The sequence below is a fragment of the Lampetra planeri genome, chromosome 21, assembly GCF_965212315.1.
Source record: "Lampetra planeri chromosome 21, kcLamPlan1.2.h2, whole genome shotgun sequence".
In the NCBI taxonomy this organism is placed as follows: Eukaryota; Metazoa; Chordata; class Hyperoartia; order Petromyzontiformes; family Petromyzontidae; genus Lampetra; species Lampetra planeri.
In genome coordinates this window covers 7650561-7673852 of record NC_136127.1, presented here as the reverse complement: position 1 = coordinate 7673852, position 23292 = coordinate 7650561, and the positions used below count along the sequence as shown (strand labels likewise).

The window sequence follows — 23292 nt, the reverse complement described above, 5'->3', positions numbered from 1 at the left end:
CTTATAGCAGGACCCCGGGGTCCCGCCATAAGGTTCATTTATAGCCAAATACTCTAAACACGTGATGTTGATTCTAAATGAGTAGGGGAAATCCATCGATCCAGCAGTGGACAGAGCAAAGGGCTCACGATGAAACACCGCCACCACCGCCGCCGTCGCCGCCATCATCAACGTCATCGTCGTCGTCGCTGGATGGACAGCCTTCACGCTAATCACTCCAACGTCCCTAGTCGAGGAGGGTCGGGGTCGGGTCGGGGGGGGGGTCACCGCTCTCCCGCACCGAGGCTCTCGACGTCCTTGAGGGGGTCGACGCCGGGCGAGAGGACGAAGAGGAGCGGCGTGCCCGGGCCGCTCTCCTCGTACGACGCGGCGAAGTCCGCGGCGCGCGCCTCCACGTACTTCGCTCCGAGCTTCTCCTCCACGAAGTTCCTTTGGTTTTTTGCCGGGAAGGAAAAAAACACGAAGACGGAGGAGGGCCGACAAGTCGTCAGAATGGGACACGAGAGCCCTCGAGGAGAAGCCCCCCCAGGGTAGACCCCCCCCTCCAGCCCCCGGTAAAGGGCAGCAGTAAAGCGAATAGAAGTCGGCACAACAACAACAACAATAACAACAACAACCGTGCAGATGAAAGACAACACTGGTCAACAAAAAAAAACATTTTTTTCTGGCCTGGACTTTTGCAGCTGTTTTAGACTAATTTCAGGGTGCTGATTCCAAATCTGATCTCAGATTTGCTCTATCACATCTCATTTGTATGCTATCGGCATACCCCATTTTCATTGATTTTACCCAAAATTAACTCTGTCACTTATGATTGCAAGTTGTTGCGAGTCAGTGACTGCTTTAGTGTTAAAATATGGTGCTGTATTTTTAGGATAGTGTGTTTATAATATAATTTTATGTAGATATCCACATTTATTTAATATTTTTCTTCTGCAGTTTCTATTGAAAATGCAATATTTGATATCTCAAAAACCTGATGTGATAGACCGATTTGGAATCAGCACCCCAAAATTACCTTAAAACCGTTGGAATACCTTATGCCAAAAAAAGTGTGTTGACCAGTGCAATCGGAGTGAACGCCGGTTGCCAATTGACTCAAGCGACAGTGGAGCAGGACACTGCTGCCACCATGGTCGGAATCAGAATATTTATTTACAACTGGAGGAATCCGATGAGCTATAAAGCTCTTTTCACAGATATACAAAAACATGACAGAAGTGCAAAGTATAAGAAAGGTAAACAAATCACCTCAAAAAAAATTGACAAATAAAACGAAACAAGTTTTTTATCCTACGAGGTAAAGCCCACGCAGCCATTAACTTATTTTCAGAAGCGACCCAGCCCACATACGACAGCTCAACAAAAGCGGCCCAAATTATCGAAGGACCCGGAAGAAAAAAAATCCGCGCAAACTCCAAACCCACAGGCGTCACGGGGTCGGGATCGAACCCCCCGCCGCGGCGGTGTTGGCGGCGGCGGTGGCGGCGGCGGTGGTGGTAGCGTCTCACCGGATGGCGTAGGTCATGCGGTCGGGCCGTAACGCGCGGATCATGATCAGCTTCTGCAGCGGCGTTTTGTTCTTCCAGTCCTGGGGCAGCCGCTCCTTCTCGGGAGCCTCCGACTCCACAAACTTCTTCCAGCGCTTGGCCGAGCCCTCGATGTCACGGTCGAGGCCGCGGAAGTCGTCCGTGAGCGACATGGCCTGCGGGGAGCGAGCGCACGGCATCAGCGGCGGCGGCGGCTGCGTCAACGGCACGCGAGACACTCGCCGCACGTCTGCACGTGCGGCGCTTTGGTCGGTCAGCTGATGGACGGGGCTAGGGTCTCACTCGCTCGGGTCACGGGGGGTTATTGTTTGTTTGGGAGGGGTGGAGGGTTATCAGTCCTTCTGTCAGTCCCATCCATCCGTTCTCTTTTTATGTTCACAAGTGGGAGTAAGTGCACCTGCCTGTTTATCCGTCTTCCCAGCCAGTCCCAACTGGGAGGTCATCTCTCTGTCCAACTTTCAATCCAAATGTCCACTCTTTCCGTGAGTCTGTCTATCTCTCTGTCTATCAGTGGGAACGGCTGCATCTGCATGTGTTCATCTGTCTGCCCGCACCTCCGACTACCACGGTTTGCTACGTACGGTGCGAAAGAAGTTCAACATGCATATATATATATATCCATCTATCTGTTGATCTGTCGGTCTGTCCATGTCGCTTTTTCATCTTTTAGGCTGACCATCTTTCTGTTCATTTGATCATCAATCCATGTCTGTATCCATCCATCTATTTATTTGTTCATCTCTTTGTCCGTCTCTCTGTCCACCTGTCCGTCCGTCTCTCTGTCCACCCGTCCGCTGCCCGTCGCCCCACGAGCGGGCCTCTCCGCGGCGCCGCACCTTGATGGCGCTCCATGCTTGCTCCGAGAGGAACTCCACGGGGCTCGAGTAGCTCTGCTCGATGTTGAAGCGCAGCAGGAAGTCCAGCTCGCCCGCCTCAATCTCCTTGTTCACGAGCAGGATCTGCGGCGGGGGGCGTGGATTAGCGAGGGCGGTCGAAAAACGTCTCCGTCGGATGCCGCCGAAAACTTCGTCACCGGTGGCGCTGCCCAACGGGGTCGGTCGGACACTCGGAGGTCGGAGACGCCGACGGCCGGAAGTCCGGCACATCTATTCCCGGGTGGCAGGAACAGATCTGTACCCAGCCCCGGGTGGCATTGCGTTGAACCTTGTCGCAGTGGTGCATTGCGCAGGTGGCAACGCGCGCTAGCGACGGGCACGGAGGTCGCCACGGGACGGGGTTGGGAATGGGACGGAACGGGATGGGAACGTGACGGGACAGGAACAGGATGGAACGGGGACAGGACAGCATGGGACGGGACGGGCACCTGGAAGGCGGTCTGTGCGGCGAACGTCAGCTTGTCGCGCTCAAACAGCCCGCGGCTGGTGTAGACGAAGACGGAGTGCGTGATGCAGTCCGTGAGGTGCAGCACCCGCTCGTGCACGTCGTCCGAGGCCACCGCCCGGTCCATCGCCTTGTGGAACACCGCCGTGAAGGCCTGCGTGCGTGCGTGTGTTTGTGGGGAGTGGTGGTGTAGCGGTTAGCGCGCTGCGCTTACGAACCGGACAACCCGGGTTCGATTCCCGCTCACGGCCAGCAATACCTGTGACGAATATCTGAACCGATCCTGGGCCTCCCCTAGGTCGACTCAGCCTCAAATGAGTACCTGGCGCGATGAGTAAACATCGCCACTAGGGAGACAAAGGCGGTCGGGCATGGTGTTGGCCACCAACCTCCTCGTGGGCCGTGCCGGCCTCCGTAGGTGCTCACTAACAGCACTTGTCCCTACAGTCTGTTAAGGCTATACGGGGGATCTTTGTCTTTGTGTGTGGGCACTGTTGGCACAGAGAGTACAGGTGGCACATCTTTTTATGAATTTTTTTTTTAAACAGAGTTGATGATGATAGCCATCAACGGGAATTCAAACTCGAGTCGCCGGGTTCATAGCGCAGTGCGTTAACCACTACGCCACCACGCTCCACGCACAAGACAAAGATCCCCCGTATAGCCTTAAAAAACGCCCCACACACACACGCACACGGACACAGAAACACACACTGGCCACTACCAGCACCAGTGCCACCTCCGCCCTCCTCCCTCCCTCCCCCTCCCTCCGCACCTTGAGGGAGAACTGGTAGATGGGGTTGATGGAGTTGAGGTCGTTGATGATGAAGAAGAGCAGGGAGGAGCGCACGGCCACCGCCCGGTACAGCTCCCGTGCCTCGTTGATCCTCAGCTCGTTCACCTTGGCCTCCAGCACCTGCCATCGTTGTCATCGTCGACACCGATACGGCAAGCGCCGCTCATTAGGCCACGCGAGCGTGGCTATCGAGCGTGCGGGCGGTGCGACGGCATTACGGATAGGAGCGGGCGTGCGAAATTGGGCAGGGAGGGGCAGCCTCATTTCATTCCCGGTCGCCGGGGACCCGCGCGCCGACCTCGCTACGCCACCGCAGGTCACGTGGGTGTGGTGGGGTAAAGTGTGGGTGCTCTCAACTCTTCCAAGATGTCTGGACAATGTGGCAGAGAAGGTCAAAATACCGCTCCTCTTGGAGGAGGGCTCTCTAGACATTACCTCTTGTAAAGGCCATTTCACCAGCCCAGGAATGGTCCAGGAATTGATCACGAATGGCTCGGGATTGGCCCAGGAATAGCCGAGGAATGGTCCAGGATTGGCCCAGGAATGGTTAGGGAACACCCAAACACGCCCTAGTCGTCTGTCCCCGTGGCTCGATTTATAGAAATGAGGCCCCATGATCTCAGGCCCATGATCGCCTCTTTTCCCCTTGCCAGGGCAGTGATGGGGTAGCAAAATATATACACAAAAATATAAAATCCTTATTCCACTGTGGGTTTACACTTAATTCCTGTGGTTTTGGGGTTACTTTGTTTTGTCTGTCTGACTGTTTGCCCGTCTGTCTGCGTCTGTTACTTCACATGTCTGTTTTTCAGTCAGCCTGCCTTTCTCTATTTGCCTGTCTGTGTGTCTGTCTTGTTCGGCCAGGCCAAGTTGCCGGGTAAGCGCTGGCTCCCTCCAGTAGAAGCGTGGTGCTTGCACCGGGTCAGCTCATCTCCACGCTCAATTCACTCACTACCCACTCGGTCCCTCCCCACTCCCCACTCAGTCCCTCCCTGCTCCCTCCCCACTCAGTCCCTCCCTGCTCCCTCCCCACTCCCCACTCAGTCCCTCCCTGCTCCCTCCCCACTCACTCCCTCCCCACTCCCCACTCGCTCCCTCCCCACTCCCCACTCACTCCCTCCCTGCTCCCTCCCCACTCCCCACTCAGTCCCTCCCTGCTCCCCACTCACTCCCTCCCCACTCCCCACTCACTCCCTCCCTGCTCCCTCCCCACTCCCCACTCCCTCCCTCCCCACTCCCTCCCTCCCTGCTCCCTCCCCACTCCCCACTCGCTCCCTCCCCACTCCCTGCTCGCCGCTCGCACCCCCCCTGCTCCCCACTCCCTCCCTCCCTGCTCCCCGCTCGCACCCTCCCCGTTCCCCAATTTCCTCCCTGCTCCCCCCCCCCCCCGCCGACCCCTCCCTCCCCGCTCGCTCCGCGCTCGCCTTGGCCTCGATGTCGGCGGCCGTGCGCTTGGTCTCCTCGAGCTTCTCCACGAGCTGCGTGTCGCCCAGGAAGCTTCCGTGCGCTGCCGAGAGGCGCGTCAGCAGCTCGTCCTCCAGCTGCTTCAGCTCGATCTTGAAGCTGTTCTGCTGAGTCGTCAGCTCCGACTGAAGCCGCCCGCCGCCACGCGCGCACAAGCACACACGCACATAAGCACACGCACACGGGCACAAGCACACACGCACAGGCGCACACGTGATCACACGGGCACAAGCGCACAAACGCACATGGGCACGCAACAACGTTCAAAGATCATCCGCATAGCCTTAAACAGACTGTTGGGGCAAGTTCTGGGAGCGCAGTGGCGATGTTTACACACCACACACGGTACTCATTTTCGGCTGCTTTGACTTAAAGGGGAGGTCCAAGGACCCTTTTGGATGTCACCTGCCACGGACGTTAGCCACGGACGGGAATTAAACTCGGTCTGCCAGGTTCAAGTAAAAAAATAAAGGCCTACAATTACCTTCCAATTCCTCGGGTCGTGGGTTCGCTCCCGACCCTGACGCCTGTACATTTGGAGTTAAACTCGAGAAAGATTTTTATGTTACCAGGTAAGGCCCACGGAGCTATATGGCTATTTTTTTCAGAAGCGACCTGGCCACACATGGAAGCTCAACGAAGTGGCTTATCGCGTAGGAAATTTACAGCGGCCAAATACTCTAAACGCACGTTGATTTTAAACACGGAGGGAAAAACTGGAGGATCCGGAGAAAAATCCACGTGACCACGGGAAGAGATAGAGACGCAAACTCCAAATATACAGCAGCAGGCATCAGTGTCAGGATCGAACCCACGACCTCCTGTGTACCAGGCGAGGTAGTTAACATCTCCTAGCCACTGTGATGATGATGAGAGAGAGACACACAAACTCCAAATATACAGCAGCAGACGTCAGGATCAGGATAGAACCCACGACCTCCTGTGTACCAGGCGAGGTAGTTAACATCTCCTAGCCGCCGTGATGATGATGAGAGAGAGACACGCAAACTCCAAATATACAACAACGGGCGTCAGGGTCTGGATCGAACCCACGACCTCCTGTGTACCAGGCGAGGTAGTTAACGTTTCGCCCAAAAATGACAAACGACAACGGGAGGGGGAAGGGGGGCGGGGGCATGGGGGAGGGGCGGCCTCACCTTCTCCCCTTCGAGGTCGGGCCGCTCGCGGCTGACGACGCGGCCCAGCAGCTGCTCCTCGAGGCCGTCGCGCGTCACCGTGAAGTTGACGAGCGTCGTCTGAGCCTGCAGCTCGGGCCGGTAGTGCGGGTTGGCCAGCTTGGTGTGCAGCACCAGCCGGAAGTCCGGGTGGTACTCGCACTCCTTGTCGCCGATCTTGATGAACCTGGGAGGGGGGAGATGAGTGGGGGGGTTCTCCGCGTAGGGGGCAGCCGGTGGCCCAAACGGCGTCTCCCCTAGCGGCTCTTTTATAACCCACCTCGTGCGGTGGATCTATCGACGGGGCATGCCGTAGAACCGTAACTGCCACGGCAGTAGCAACGAATAATGAAATGTCTTCCGTGCTGTTCTGAGGACTGCTGACATGTATATGAACGCGCTTATATATATACACACTCTTGGCTCTTTGTAGAACTCGCAGGGGAATGTTTTGCGCTTGGTCTGTTATAGGTTGGCCACCCCTGCCGTCGGCTTACGCGACCAATATAAATCATAATCGCATTTTGTTTTGGGGTGAGATCGCGTGAATTGTAAATGCGTTGTAAACCCTTTTCCACTGGGACGCTGGCTCCCCTAGGTCCACTCGGCCTCAAATGATTGCCTGGCGCGGTGTGTGTCGTAAACATCGCCACTGGCGAGACAAAGGCGGCTGGGAGTGGTGCTGGCCGCCCGCCTCCTCCGTTTGCCGTGCCGGCCTTCGTAGGTGCTTCTCGCTAACGTCGCTTACCCCAACAATCTACTAAGGCTACATGGGGGGGCGGGGTAATCTCGTGAGATGTTAACTACCTCGCCTAGTAAACAGGAGGTCGTGGGTTCGATCCCGACCCTATCCTCTGTATATTTGGAGTTTGCATGTTCACTCTCCCCGTGGTCGCGTGGATTTTTCTCCGGGTCCTCCGGTTTTCTCTCTCCACATTTAGAATCAACATCGCACGTTTAAAGTAGTTGGCAGCTATTTATTTCCAAGCTCTTCGGCGAGCTATCATTTGTAGGAGCCAGGTCGCTTCTGAAAAAGAGCTACATAGCTCAGTGGACCTAACCTGGTAGAATAAAAAAACAATTGTTGACTTCAGTAGTTCATACTCTTTGGTTCTTTCGGTAAAGTCACGTAGGTATAATTTACTACCTACGTGACTTTACCTAAAGAACCAACGAGTATGGATTCCTGTAGTCACGAAAGCTTCAAATCAAGATTGAGTAGTTGAATTATAGATTTGAAGTTTTTGTGACTGCAAGGGTCCATACTCTTTGTTTTTTTGGGTAAAGTCACTTAGATAAAAAAAATGAAAATAAATGAAATCACGAAGTTTCGGAGGCAACACAAGCTTCCGTCTTCAGGTGGAACCACTGGATACAGCAAAATGAATGATACAGTAATTACTGATACAGTAATTTTAGTAATTACTGATACAGCAATTTTACTGTGACGGTTCCACCTGAAGACGTAAGCTTGTGTTGCCTCCGAAACGTCGTCATTGAATTTATTTTCCTTTTTTACCTAAGTGACTTTACCGAAAAACCAACGAGTATTGGAATAGTTTAGTTTGTCTTGCTTCCCCCAACACCACTCACTTTCCCTTCTTGATGCTGTTCCTGCCGAGCAGCGGGTCAAGCACGGGGTCCACCGTCTCCTCCAGGTTCTCGATGAGCACCGTCTCTCCGGCTGCCATCGCGCGCTCGATCACGTCCAGGTACCTTCGCGGGACAGAGAAGTGGCCCCACCGTGAGTGTTCGTGCGAGAGCGGAAATTCGCGGGGTGTCGGAGGTCGCGCGGGATCAGAGTTTCAGAGCGCTGGCACTGCTGAGACCCCCCCCTCCTCGCCTAGTTGGAACCCAGGTTCCGGCCGTCCACCGTTGTTCAACCAAGTTCCCGAGCGTAGGGAGTTCATGGCAAGCACGGGGGGTCTCTGTCCTGTGCTTGCCGAGCTGCACTGGCTTCTGGTTGCTGAACGAGGACGTCACGAGGCAGCACTCATTACCCACGGAGAGAGCTTGCCACAAGTGAACCCCGATACCTTGCTAACGTCGTCAAGGGGCATGAACCGTCGCGCAAACTCCCGCCATCCTGGCAGCAGCAGGTTTTGGCTCCCCGTCAGAAAAGAGACGGTCGCCGCATCGCGCGCTTTCAGGTGCGCTTCTGCGGCCGTCTGGAACGCTCTCCCTTCCGATATTTAGGAAGCTACTGGAGCTATGCACTTTAAAATCATCATTTCGATCGAAAACTAATCTCATTAGAACTGCTTTTTGAGTTTAGTTTGTTGTGCTTCCCCCGCGCCTTCGATGAGCGCGGTTGGCTACGTACCGTTGGCTACGTACGGTGTGAAAGAAGTTCAACATAGGTACGATCGCTCCGCCGGCTCGTCCTTGCAACGTACAGTATGTGTGTTGAACTTCTTTCGCACCGTACGTAGCCAACCCCGCTAATCGGAGTTGCGGGGCGGGGGGGAAGGACAACAAACATCCCCACGAGACAACGATGAGGAGGAAGAGACGAGGAGAGAGCTACGTGGGCGGTCGGGGGTGCGGTGGGTGTGTGGTGGGGTGGGGTGGAGGGAGGTGCGTCGTCTCACCCCTTCTGCCCAAGCCGCACGACGCGTAGGCGTGCGCCGAAGTGGCCGCGGACCCACCGCGCCGCCTGCAGCTGTGGGTCGACGAGCAGCGGCCAGCGCTGGCACGCGGCGAGCAGCGCGGCGTTCTCCGTGGACATGCGGTCGCGCGGCAGCCCCTCGTTCTGCCAGCTCGCGACCGTCGCGCCGTCCGTCAGCACGCTCACGGGGTCCAGCCCCTCGCTCATCGGGATGGGTACCTGCGGGCGCAACGGGCGGGCCGGCGCGGATGGGCATATCTCGGGCGGTTAACCCTCCCCGCGTTACGATGATGCACGTGTACGGCGTCGGTTTCTCGCGTACGTCGTCGTGACGGAATCGGAAGAAGGCCACGCGGGGGACGCCGGCGCGTGGCAAACAGTTTTGGCGGCAGCTGTCGTGGAACGCGGCGGTCGTGTCGCTACGGTTTTCTGCAGTGACCGACAACGCCTTTTAAAACAACGGCGCCACTACTGCAATACGCCTCTCTGAATTAAACGAACACCGATACCGCTTGCACGTGAGCGAGATTCAGCGGTGAGTGCGCATGAGAAGTGGTTGGCGCATCGGTTAGCGTGCTGCGCGACCAAACCGGTGACCTGGGTTCGATTCCGGCTCACGGCCAACATCGGTGATGAATAATTATTGAACCGCCGGGCCTGAGCCTCCCTTAGGTCGACTCAGCCTTAAATGAGTACCTGTGTGTGGCGTTTAAACGTAGGCCATTGGGGGCCCCGGTGTGTGTGTGCACTCGTGCGAGCGTCAGTGGAAGCCGAGTTGACCGCCGGGGCACAACGCATTCCAACATCGCGTCGCCCAACCAGCGATAGGATTGACGCCGACGATGCTGACGACATTGATGACGACATTGATGACGACATTCATGACGACATTCATGACGACATTGATGACGACACTCAAGGCGACATTGATGACGACATTGATGACGACATTCATGACATTGATGACGACATTGATGACGACATTGATGACGACATTCATGACGACATTGATGACGACATTGATGACGACATTCATGACGACATTCATGACGACATTGATGACATTCATGACGACATTGATGACGACATTCATGACGACATTGATGACGACATTGATGACGACATTGATGACGACATTCATAACGACATTCATGACGACATTGATGACAACATTCATGACGACATTGATGACGACATTCATGACGACATTCATGACAACATTGACGTTGACGAAGAGTCGGTCAGGGCACCTTCTGGGCACGGAGGAAGGGCCCCCACATGCCGTCGAGCAGCTCCTGGCGGTAGCGCTTGGTGAAGTAGCCCAGGTAGGAGACAAAGGCGGCCGTGAGCAGCACGTCGCCGCACAGAGTCTGCTCCTGCGCCCGGAACTCGGCCACCGACTGAGCCCAGCGCACCTTCTCCGACTGCATACCAACCCGTCAGTCAGTGAGTCGGTGGGTCGGTCGGTTTATTTCGGGGAAGCCCACCGAGCCAAGGAGCTCCTGTCACAGGCCGCGTAGAACGGCTGACCGGACGGGCGTGAGCACGTCACACGGGAAGGGAGGGCTTTGCAGGGGGTGCGCAGAACAACAGCAGGGGCAATTCATAAACATGACTCATCAACAACAGTAATAATACAATCTTGAACAACCAGGACGATGCGCAAAGGAAATCTAGCTCGCAATCAGCAATAACATTGCGCACGGCAGGAGCGAAAGGAACTCACAAACGGCAAGTTTTTTTGTTTTACAGTGGGGGGGCAATGCTGCCACGTATAATCCCACCTGCAGGCCGGTCACCAGGCGGTTGGCGAGGTGGATGGTGTGGTTGGTGCGGTGTGGGTGAGGTGTGATATGGTGCGGTGTGTGTGTGGTGTGTTCGAGCCGCACCTGCAGGCCGGTCACCAGGCGGTTGGCGAGGTGGATGGTGTGGTTGGTGCGGTGTGGGTGAGGTGTGGTATGGTGCGGTGTGTGTGTGGTGTGTTCGAGCCGCACCTGCAGGCCGGTCACCAGGCGGTTGGCGAGGTGGATGGTGTGGTTGGTGCGGCTCACTTCCTCCTGGCACCGCAGCTTCTCGCCCGTCGCCGTCTCAAAGGCGGCCGTCAGCTTCGCCAGGTTCGCGTCCAGCTCCTGGCCGTGGCGACGCGCGCACGGCACACAAAGACAAAGATCCCCCCACCACCGTGTAGCATTAACAGACTGTAGGGGCGAGTGCTGTTAGCGAGTAGCACCTATGAAGGCCGGCACGGCACACGAGGGGGTGGGTGGCCAGCACCACGCCCGGCCGCCTTTGTCTCGCCGGTGGCGATGTTTACACGCCGCGCCAGGGACTCATTTGAGGCCGAGTCGACCAAGGGGAGGTCCAGGACCGGTTCAGATAATCGTCACCGGTGTTGGTCGCCGTGAGCGGGATTCGAACTCTGGTCGCCGGTGTCGTAGTGCAGTGCGCTAACCGCTGCACCACCGCTCCCCGTACACACACACGCATACGTATTGCGTGCATGTGTAGAGGAGTAGTTGATGACGTCATGTCACCCTGGGGTATTTAAGCTGGGACCCGTGCCATGACCGGGGTCGTCGGTCGGTGCCAGGAACGAGAGAGGTTGGGAGTCGGAAGCCAGGGTAGGGTGATCCTACACGAGGCTAGGGTGGCTGCTTTACCCGGCCGGCCGATGTTGGTTGAACCCTCGGTCGGTGCAGTGGGAAGAGCTCAGATAGCCGGGGGGTGTTAGGATTCCCAGTACCCTTCCCCTGGGGAGAAATATATTAGCCGTCCACTGTTAGGCGTAAGCCCCTAATAAGTTCCTAGGCGTAAGCCCCTACTAAACCTTGGCATCAGCCCTTACGAAGATCTGCGTTAGCGTCGTCACTTGCACCACAACACATGTAACACAGCAGTTAGACCTTGTGCTATTAAGAAGGACCATTATATCACCAACTATACACATATATATATTCCGTTCAGGGTAAGGTCATCGTGTTTGTTCTTTGTTCTTGTCCACCACTGCCAACGCAGCATCACAAACAACACGAATGTGTTTAAGTTAAACCAATGGTTGCCACCTTGTCCTGGTTTTCGCAGGAACCTCCCTCCTCTTCTTGATGCATTAACAACCTCGGGTTGTTTTTTTTCGTATCAGTTTGCTCCACAATATCAGAATCAGAATATTAATTAATGCGGGAAGATTTCGGATGAGCTGCGAACATAATTTATTTCCGCAGATGTCCGGTAGTTTTCACAGATGTCCGGTAGATAATAATAACAGCCGCAACAACGCATAAATCAGCATAACGCACGTATATTAATATTGTTCTTCGTTCCTGCAGTATTGCGAGATCCCTCCCCTCCCTCCCCTATTCCTCCCCTCCCCTACTCCTCCTCCCCCTCCTCCTCCCTCTTCTTCTTCCTCACATGATGTGTCCCCCGGGTGCATCAGAAGTGGCAACCCCGCTGGTTAGTACCTCCCCATTTTAGTTTTAGAAAGTTTGGAAAGTCTCCTTCTCCCTCTCGAGGTGCATCCCATTCGTCCTCTGGTCACAACGCCAGCAGGTCGCGTCACCGGGCCACTCAATCACCCACCCAGCCCCCCCCCCCGCGCCGGATGTTTTGCCCATCGGGTGACTGCCGTGAATTTTTTCTCAAAGTTACTGAGAAGGACAATAAGGTGGCAGGTTTTTGCGCACGTGTGTCATGCGTCTTGTGCTGTGTGTGTTGTTGTGCGTGTTGTTGTGTGTGTTGTTGTGCGTGTTGTTGTGCGTGTTGTTGTGCGTGTTGTTGTGCGTGTTGTTGTGCGTGTTGTTGTGTGTGTTGTTGTGTGTGTTGTTGTGCGTGTTGTTGTGCGTGTTGTTGTGCGTGTTGTTGTGCGTGTGTCGTGCGTGCGCGCGGTGTAATAATGAGCGCTGCGTCAATTAACAAAATGCAATTAAACTTACCGGTGTCTCATTAGGCCCCCCCCCCCCCTCCAGTCAGACAGGGCCGCCCGGCGATCATACGGTTAAACGCGATTTACAATTAAAATCAATCACAATGCAGGGTCTTTTTTTTCTGTTGTTGCTTGCCTGCATCATTAGGGAGACGATTAAAAGCAACCCCCCATATGGTGTCGACTTAATCAGAGACTAATGGGCTATGGCGATCGCGCCAAAATCTGCCAGCTGCTGCCCGACCCCGTAGGCTGCCCCCCCCCCCCCTCTCTCAGCCCCCCACCACTATCCCTTACCCCCTCAAACGCCACAATTTCCCCGTTTCGAACGCTCGCTCACAAATAGGTTGCTGGTATTTGCATACCGTGTCAACCCACACGGTTTACCCCGTATTCTTGTACAAGGGGAAATAGCGTTTTCAGGTCCATACGGCGTACAGCCGTTTCAATACGGGCAAAAGAACAACACACATTATTGTCTATTTGTTTGTGTTTCTCCACTGTGATGGGACTTTGTAGGATGAACGTTGAGATGTACAAGGGGCACGGGGTGACCGATAAGGACGTGAATTGGTCTGTAATAAGGCAGGCGCTGATGAGGGGTTGACAGCTTTGTGTTCGCGACCCCTTGTGCCCCCCCGCCCCTGCCCCTCACGACCTCTGGCGATCGATGCAGGCGAACCGTCACCATGTGTGTGACAAAACAAAAACAAGCTCAACAACACGCGGCCGGCTACAATCTGGACGACGAACTCTCGTGGGGGTTTTGTTTGAGTCCCACCCAGGAGATGGCCACGATACAGGATCACCGTTTCGTCGAAGAATCAAGACGGACATCGCGGTTTAACGGGCACTCCCGGAAGGCCGTTTTGCCCATGGCATTGTTTTGATGAGAAATTATTTTATGCGCGGAGAGACGGGCGTGCTTAAGCGACCCTCGGTCTGCTCACCCCCTTTGTTATTTAGACCCTCCGTAACGACACTCGTGGTTATCTTGAGGCGAATCGTGGCGCGCCTGCGGTGCCAGGGCTGCCGAACCGTAGCATACGCGACGGGGCATTTAAAAAGTTGATTCTCGCGCGCGCGCGCGACCTCCGTGCAAGCATCGCGAGTGTAAGGATGGTTTTTTTTCTTTTCTACAAACTGTAATTTTTCCCGGTCACTGCATGTCACCCTGCCAGGTCAGTGGTGTCGCAGAGGTCAGAGGTCAGAAGTCAGAGGTGATACTCACGGCCAGCTTCTTGCGGATGGCCTCCAGTTTGTCTGTGGCCGAGGCGAGGTCGGTGTTGGCCTGAGCGAGCGCCCGCCGCTTGGGCTCCACGTCGCAGTAAACCTGCGGCCGGCAACGGCAGACGCGGAGGGGGGGGTGAGGTGATGAGGACGACGGTGGGGAAAGAGACGAAGGGCGGGACGGACGACGTAGAGAGAGGGCGAGTGAGAATCAGAGAGAGAGAGAGAGATACGTGCAGGGAAAAGGAGAGAACGAGACGCTGTTACGACCTGGGGTTTATTAAGTGTTATTATTCGATTATTCGGTCTGTTTGGCTGCTAGACATTTCCCCGTGATAAGCCACTTTGTTGCGCTATCATTTGTGGCCAGGTTGCTTCTGAAAAATAATCTGGTAGCTCAGCGGGCTTCACCTTGTAAAATAAAAATGTGTTGTTGTTTTTGGTAGTGGGATTTGCTAACTTTTCCTCGACTTTGCACTCCTATCGTGTATGTTGTTTGTATCGTCTGCTGCTATAACGTTCTGACCCTCCCCTACTGGACATCTGTGAAAAAAGAGCCTCATAGCTCATCGGATTCCTCGAGTGAGCGAGCCGAAATGATAACAACCGCCGCGGTGTTCAACGCCCGTACACCACGCGGCGTTTTTATTTTGTTTGTCTCCGTCGGATGGTGGAGGGTTCCTGACGATCCGGATTGCGTCTGAATCGTTACGTGGCGGCCTAACCCAAACATCGATTACGGATCGTAACAACGACAGTTAAAGAATGCCCCGAGCTTATTCTACTTCCTCACGGCACATTGGCTAATGCTTAGTAGAAAGGGCCGATGTATTCGATATTTATTTTTCTTACACAATTATTTTCCATTGCTCTTGGGATAATAAGACAAACAAATTATTGAAGAAATAAATTGTCGATGTTGTTTTGTCCACGACCGATTTCCATTCACTCCGTTAGGTGTCGCAAAACGTGTAAAAGGGTACACTAACAATACTTTTTCTATGCACTAGAAACGGGCAATAGGAAAAAACAAAGCTCACAAGTCGTAACGCACGGGGAGTCACAGAATAACGCACACGTCAATCTTAGAGCACGGCAAATAACGGCGACGTTTTATCAAGTCATCACACCAGAGGTCGCGCAGTTGCAGGCCTGCGCCTTTAAAGGCGAAGGCGCAGCCCTGCAACTGCTTGCTCATGCCACTGCTGGCGGAAGGGGGCGCCACGAGAGAGAGAGAGAGCTCTCGAGAGCCGCTCTGGAGTTGAACTTGGCCTACTCTTCCACGATGGCCAGACATCCGGGAATAGTTGCGAGTACCCACAATTCACCTTACCGCACGTGACCTACTGATTGACTGACTGTGGCGTGACCCACTTACACTGCTGGGCGGTTGAGGTGGTGGGGCTGGCGACGGCTGTTGGAGGGTGGGATGGTGATTTAAGAAACTTGCGCCGTTGCCTCAACGGCGCGTGTAGAGGTGTGTACGCTGAACTTCTTTCGAACCGTGCGTAGCCAACCGCGGTAATCGGCCGTGGCGGGTGACGGAATCGAACCGGGCGACCTCTGAATTGTAAGTCCTGTGCGCCGGCGACCACCCCACCTACTCCCCCCCCCCCACCCACCTTCGCAATCGAACGGACGCGGCAACTTTTTTTTTAGCCGGTCGATTCCGTCGGACGCACGGGGGGGGGTGGGAGGGGCGCAAAACGCTCGCAGCGGCACTGCAATCCCAAGAGCCACGGCATCAAAAAACGAAAAAACACGGCACTCCGCCCTGCCGCGGCGGGGCAGGCGATACTCACGCGCGTCTTTCGAGGACGGGTCGGCGGAGCCAACGTCGCCGTGGGAACAACAACAACGGCAGAAGCGGCACCAAACAAGAAAAAAATGAGATTAAATATGAATGAATAAGCGAACGCGAGCTTTGACGACGACGACGGGCGACGCGAAGAAGGAGTTTGCGCGAGCGGCTGGCGCGCGGCGCGCCCCGACCCCGCGCTGACAAATTGCCCAATGAGAGAGTATTAATTAAAAGTGGGCGATGATGAATACCTCGCGCGCCCGTTAATAGCGCCAGACAAACGAGCGCTGTTACCCGCCGTAATGAAAGCTCATCAACGCCCGCGGAGTCGAGCGAGCGAGCGGGTGCACGAGCAACTTCGGTGGAACCGAGCCACAATTAGCGGATGGAGATGGGGGGGGGGGGGGGCCCCCCCCCCCTCCCCCCGGGGAGCGTCGGCGGAGACGCAAACTCTCCATGTGAGAAAACAAAGACAACAATCCCCCGCATAGCCTCAACAGACTGTTGGGGCAAGTGCTATTAGCGAGTAGCGCCTATGAAGGCCGGCACAGCACACGAGGGGGTGGGTGGCCAGCACCACGCCCGTTCACCTTTTTCTCCTCAGTGGCGATGTTTACACATCGCACCAGGAACTTATTTGAGGTCGAGTCGACCTAGGGGAAGCCCATGACCGGTGAGGATAATCGTTACCGGTGTTGGCCGTGAGCGGGAATCGCACTCGGGTCAACGGTTCATAGCGCAGCGTAGCGCTAACTGCCACACTACCGCTCCTCATAGAACACACGCGCAGATGCACACATGCACACACACACAGAAGAAAAAATAAAAACTTTATCCTCCCTTCCCATGTAGCCTACGATGAGCGCTTTACACCCAATGCTCTGTGTAAATGATGAGAAAACTCATCACAACGAGGGTGCGCAGTGTGCCGACTGGAAGCATTGACTCAGCGACACGCGAAAGGTGACCTGCTCACGAGCAGCGAGGGAGGCACGACTCCCGTCCATCATGCCTTGCGTGCGTGTCACGTGACCGCTGCATTTGCACACACAGTCAGCCTTGTCTAGACCACCAGCTCGGGATATTCAACAACGCCAGAGGTCTGCTGCTCACAAGATGCCAGTCAAATCAAGTCCGGCGATTTGCGAAAGGTTATTATACGTAGCAAGATGCTAAATTTCACAGAATGTGTGTACAACATGGGACCTTTCTTGCCAGCATTAAAGTATAAGAATAGGTTTTATCCTTTCTGCTAAGATGTTCAAACATCTTAACACCTGTTTTTAAATCATCTAGATTGAAAACTCGTTTCTTAGTCGTGTTTAGTTTGTTGTCCTTCCCCCCCCCCGCACACCTCTGATTGGTGCGACGGGCTACGTACGGTGTGAAAGAAGATAAACATAGGTACGATCACTCCGCCGGCTCGTCGTTGCAACCTACAGTAAAAGGACCCGGAGAAAATTCCACATGACCTCAGGGAGAGAGAGATATGCGAACTCCAAATGTACAACAGGCGTCAGGGTTGGGATCGAACCCACGACCTCCTGCATACCGGGTGAGGTAGTTAACATCTCGCCACCGTGGCACCGTGATCTGCGCGCAGCAAACGTATGGTCCACCCTAAACCGCATTCACACAAACCATTGCAGTAGATGCGGATACCTGATGCACAAATGCAAAATCCAGAACAGAGCGTGCAACATATAATGACGCAATGCCCCGCGATCCACAAATACCAACGAGACATCACAGCGACACACTCCGCTCGCTCCTCCTGGCGTGGTTATTATCTGGCTTGGCCGCCTGAATGTGAAATTGTAGCTGTTGCTCTGCCATCTACATCAGCCGCAGGAAAGCAGACTGTGCGGTTTACAGTCCAGCCCGGCAATATTAACCAGGGCGGCCGCTGGGCTCGAACCGTGGACCCCCTTCGCCCCCCGCGGCTAAAACGTGCGCATCTCGGCCGCGTCGCCGCCGTGAAAGAGTTTAAAAAATAAAAAAGTTATTAAAGGTGCGACGCCGCAATTTCCCGCCGAGGGAAGCGTGCCCCCTCCCCCTGGAAGCTGCGACGAGTCGTCTGACCTCGTAATACTTGACGATGTTGATGACCCAGGCGCAGAGGCCCGCCGCGGCAAACGACTTGGTGCGGACGAGCTCAGGGTTGAACTCGGCCTTGCTGATGTACTCGTCCTTCACGACCCGCAGGCACGCCTCCGGGATGTGCTCCTTGTTGTAGTTGACCAACGACTGCAGGAAGTCATCCACCTGGGTCGGGGGTGGTGGGGGGGCAGACGGAGGGGGCCGGTTTCGGCGGACAGACGAACGACGGCGGAGGATTTGCCCGCAGAGAGGAGAAGGGGGCAGTAAATGGGGGGGGGGGGGCAAAAGCGCGTGTTAGATCCAGTGTGGTGAAGTACGGCGCCGACGACCTCCCGTGGACCCCCCCCCGCCCCCACGTGGAGCGCGGGAGGCCCTCACCCCATCCGGGCGGCGGATTCACAAAGCGCCGTGTGTGCGTGCGAGGGGCGCAGCGCGCGTGTCGCCGCGGAAATTCCGCGGGCGGCATCGCCGAGCCGGGCGTGCGTCACCAGGGCCCCGCTGCGCGACACGCTGGACCAATCCAAATCACCATGCCGCGCTGACCAGCGTGGTGAAGTACGGTCAAACAACCCCCGCCCCCAATAACTGACGTGGCAACGGCAAAGCCTGCGTCCAGCAGTTGGGTTGACGATGCAATGAAAGTTATATTTTAATTAATGCGTTGGCCATGGCGGGGCGGTTTAGGTTGGGGAAGGAAGGGGGAGGGCGGGGGGCAGGGGGGTTGACCATATTTCACCACACTAGTCAGTACGGCATGGTTGATTGGGGGGGGGGGGGGGGCGGCCAGGATTGTTCCATGTGTCCCTTGCTGCCGGAAACGCACGCGCAGCAGCACAGAGAGGCCTTCATCCCACAGTGGATGGATGTCTCATGACCGCTGCTGTCGATGACGATAACGACGATGGTTTTCGTCTCACCCGGCCCATGAAGACCTTCGCCGATTTCCACGATCGGTCTCGCGGAACCCGCCCGCCCGGAGCGAGCAGCGCCATCACGGCCGCCGTCACGTTGGTCACGGCCACCGGCGGGTTCGGGAACGTCTTCAGCTCCGTCAGGTTCAGCTGCGACGAGTCGGTGTGGGGAGGGGGGGGGGGTCAGGGATCAGCGTTCAGGATCGGCGGTTTGCTCCAACGCAACCGCTCGGGTACAGCCGTGTCAGGATCTAAGCGCCGTGTGGAGTGCAGGAGGACGTCACGATGAGATGTGAGAGGGGAACGGAGGTGATGAGTGAAGAGAGTGGTGAGCAGTCGCGTAGCTATCGAGTGGTGTGCAGGCGGTGCAACTGCACCGGGTCTTCAAGCGGCCAGAAGGGCCCAGGCGCCGGGCTATGAACAGGCGCGGGGGGTGTTAGCACAGGTCAGGGAGCCTCCAGTTCATTTATTGCCCCAGGGCCCAAGCCACCCGTACCACGCCACTGGTGGGCGAGTAGCCATAGACACAAGGGGGTTGTCCTCTGAGCCGGAACGGAGGGAGGTTGGGTGGGGGCAGGGGAGAGAAGGCAGTTCCGGACTCTAAAGGCCGTGTTCCCATATTCTTAGGTTTTTTCGGTAAAGTCACGTAGGTAAAACATCAAAATTAATGAAAATAAAATAAAATAAAACAAAAAACACGACGTTTCGGAGGCAACACAAGTCTCCGTCATCAGGTGGGACCGTCACAGCCGAATTAGCTGCCGTGTTCCCAGTCACGGCTCAGCTCGGGCTCGGCTCTGGCTTGAGCGAGCCGGCTCAAAGCCGTGCGCTCAACTCGAGCGCTGGGCCGGTTGTCTGGCTTACGAGTCGCTTGTGTAAAGGACGACCCTGGTGGCTGGGCGCTGGTGGTGCCAGCGGTCCCGTACGCGGACGAGTGGCTCCGTAGCAGGCTAGCGATCGGGCCGGGGGCTGCTCGTGTACGCATGGCGCTGGCGCCGCTGTTGGCGTCGTTGCCCGTACCCGGTTGAGGGTGTTGAGGGCGGACGTGGCGGCCACGAGAGCCGGCTCGGCCTTCACGAGGTCCTCCTCGCACTCCCGCTGCTGCGCGGCCACCTGCTCCTGGATGCCCGCCACCTGACCACGGTGACAACGACAACAACATCTCGATTTAAAGCTTTCGTGACTGCAGGGATTCATCTTCTTGGTTCTTTCGGTAAAGTCACGTAGAAGGGAAGTAATGAAATAATAAAAATAAAACATAATAAAATAATTCTCACGACGTTTCGGCCACAACGCGAGCAGCCGTCCTCAGGTGAACGGCTGCTTGCGTTGTGGCCGAAACGTCGTGATAATTATTTTATTATGTTTTATTTTTATTATTTTATTACTTCCCTTCTACGTGACTTTACTGAAAGAACCAAGAAGACAACAACATCATCAACAACTACTACTACCACAAAGAATACATCGCAAGGTCGCACTCATTACACACAAAGCGCTTTCCATAAATGAACCAACAAGACCTCGCCGATCTCGTCGAGGAGCATAAACCATCATCACGCGAACATCTTCGCGGCAGCGGCTTTTGGATAACCATTCAACAAAGACGGTGGTCACCACGTCGCACGCTTTCAGATGCGCTTCTGCGGCCGTCTGTAACGCTCTTCCGATGTTAGGAAGCCGCTTTAGCTATCCACTTTCAAATCATCTTGATTGAATACTCATTTTCTTTAGAACTGCTTTTTGTGTTTCATTTGTAGTCCCTTCCCCCATCACCTCCGATTAGCACGGTTGGCTACGTATGGTGCGAAAGAGGTTCAACATACATACAACAAACCAGACTTTCTCAGTGATTAATTAATTCGTTCTGACTTTCATTCATTGGTTCATTTGTTAAGACTCCCATTTATTATGCACTCATTCGTTAATTTTTGTGATTCATAAGCCAATTCGTTCAGTTTCGTTCATACTCTAATCAGACACTCATTCATGATCTCATTCAATTATAGTCACAATCGTTAATTATTTAAATCATTCATACTTTTACAAATGTAGTCATTCGCTCACTCACTCATTTACATTATTATTCAATTAATGTCAAAATTCATTCACACTATCATTTATTAAATTTTCTTGATTTGACCATTTAAAATTTACTCAATCCTTAACAACACCATTCACTCATTCATCATACATCTCGTTCATTTTTTCTTTCTTTAAATTCGTTCATTCTCTCATTTGCTCCCTCCATTCCTACGTGCACGAAGGACTCACTTGCTCGTCCGTTCGCTCATTCATTCGCTCGCCCGTTCGTCAATTCGCACTCTCGCGGGTCGAAGGGGTCACACCTTCTGCTCCTCGGCATCGGCCACCGCCTTCTCCTGGCCGACCCTCGCGGTCTGCAGGCCGATCTTGGCGATCAGCGCCTCCGCGTCGTCGTTGCGTTGCAGCAGCTCCACCTCCTGGGAGGCCAGACGCTCCTTCAGCTCGTCCACCTGCGCTACCGCCGCCGCCACGCGGGTTGGGGAGGAGGGGGCAGGAGGTTGGGTAGCCGGGGCGCAGCGCAGCGAGCGAGCGAACGCGAGTAGCTAGATAAAAACGTCGGGCAGCACGATGGCTCGCGCCTACTGCCCCACGGTGGCGAGATGTTAACTGCCTCGCCTGGTTTACAGGCGGTCATGGGTTCGATCCTGACCGACCCCCGACACCTATATATATATTTCGAGTTGTATGTATGTTGAACTTCTTTCGCACCGTACGTTGCCAAACCGTGCTAACGGGAGGTGCATGTTTTGGATGTTCTCCCCGTGGTTGCGAGGAACATTTGGCTGCTATGCATTTCAATGCGATCAGCCACTTCGTTGGGCGATCATTTGTGGCCAGGTCACTTCTGAAAAGGAGCCGCATAGCTCAGTGGGGCCTCACCTGGTAAAATAAAAAAAACTGTTTAGGTTTGAAGTTTTAACAACAACAACAACAATAAGGTTTTACGTTTCGTGAGAACTCGAAAGAGTGGGAAACAGTTGCGTTAGCAAGAGTGTGACTGTCAGCTGCTCATTTGGCTCGGACATCCGCAGTGGAAAAACGACAACCCGGCGCGGGTCGTCGCGTCCCAGGTGACAGCCGTGTCAGGATCTAGGCGCCGTGCAGAGTGGAGGAAGACGTCATGATGACGGTGACGACGACGATGTGAGTGGGGAACGGTGGCGATGTGCGCAGAGAGTGGCGAGCAGTGGCGTGGCTATCGGGTGGTGTGCAGGCGGTGCAACTGCACCGAGCCCCCGGGCTACGCGCTGGGCCGGTCCAGCAGGGCACGGCTCGGCTCGGCACGGCACGGCTCGGCTCCGGGCGCGTGGCAGAAAAGCGGTACGTCGTCGTCGACGACACCCGGGCTGAATCGTTCGCGAGCACCCTGGCTCGTGTTTACACGCGGCCTGGGCGCCGGACGACCTTGCCAATATGCGAACACGCACGCACGTGCGCACGCGCGCCACACCTGCGCGGCGGTGCTCTGCAGCTTGTGCAGGCCGCTGTCGAGGCGCTCCATGCGCAGTGCCAGCTCGCGGCGCTTGCTGCCCAGCAGGCCCTGGTAGAGCTTGATCTGCTCCAGGAAAGACTTGGGCGTCGTGTAGTTGTGGCGCTTCTCGTTGCGGCGGTAGCGCTCGCCCACCGCGTTCACGCTGGCGTGCGCGAACGCCATGAACAGGCTGATCGAGTCCTTCACCTCCGGCTGCGGGCACACGCGCGCGCACGCGCGGAGGGGATGAGCGGGAGGGCCAGCAGAGGGATTGGCACGTGAACGGATGGACGGGTGAGTGAAGGAGTGAAGGGATTAACACGCAACTGAATGAGTGGGCGAGTGAAAAGATGAACACATGAACGAGCGAGTGAAAGAGTGAAGGGATTAACACGTGAATGAGTGGGCGAGTGAAGGGATTGACACATGAACGAGTGAATGAAAAAGTGAAGGAATTATCACGTGAATGAGTGGGCGAGTGAAGGGACTGACGCATAAAAGAGTGAGCGAGTGAGCGAATGGATTAACACGCACGTGAACTAACGAAGGGACTAACAACACAGAAGAAACAATCGATTCACGGATGAACGGTGGAACGATTGAGAGGATGGTAGAATGAATCGGTCAGTGACGCGTGGGTGCCGCTGAATTCCACGTTCATCGCATCGGTAGCGCGCGTGGCCGTCCAACGCGGGGGGCAGGGGGGCGGGAGGGGGGCAGGGGGGGTGTGGGGGCAGGGGGAGATATTTGGGGGGGGGGGGGGGGGGGTAACGTGGCACCGTGACATTTCCTGCTGTTGCCACGCAGTGGCGCCAGAGACCGAGCTCCGCGTGCAGAAGGGAATCGAGATTCCTCCAAATCGCCGCCTCTCGCTCAG

General features: G+C 55.4%; 1 protein-coding gene across 1 annotated transcript in view; it reads right to left on the bottom strand.

Moving 5' to 3' along the window:
• Positions 1–23292, bottom strand: part of LOC144724619 (dynein axonemal heavy chain 11-like) — a 97575-nt gene that overhangs the window by 21151 nt on the left and 53132 nt on the right. Inside the window, exons 38-54 of the mRNA XM_078603896.1 lie at positions 22395–22628; positions 21247–21393; positions 19919–20032; positions 18905–19048; positions 17970–18152; positions 14088–14189; positions 10929–11063; positions 10185–10358; positions 8918–9153; positions 7920–8042; positions 6309–6513; positions 5112–5276; positions 3667–3807; positions 2875–3045; positions 2387–2509; positions 1512–1705; positions 281–429 (exon numbers count right to left, since the gene is read on the bottom strand). Of these exons, the coding sequence (XP_078460022.1) occupies positions 281–429; positions 1512–1705; positions 2387–2509; positions 2875–3045; positions 3667–3807; positions 5112–5276; positions 6309–6513; positions 7920–8042; positions 8918–9153; positions 10185–10358; positions 10929–11063; positions 14088–14189; positions 17970–18152; positions 18905–19048; positions 19919–20032; positions 21247–21393; positions 22395–22628 (2740 nt within the window). The remainder of the gene's footprint in view (positions 1–280; positions 430–1511; positions 1706–2386; positions 2510–2874; positions 3046–3666; positions 3808–5111; positions 5277–6308; positions 6514–7919; positions 8043–8917; positions 9154–10184; positions 10359–10928; positions 11064–14087; positions 14190–17969; positions 18153–18904; positions 19049–19918; positions 20033–21246; positions 21394–22394; positions 22629–23292) is intronic.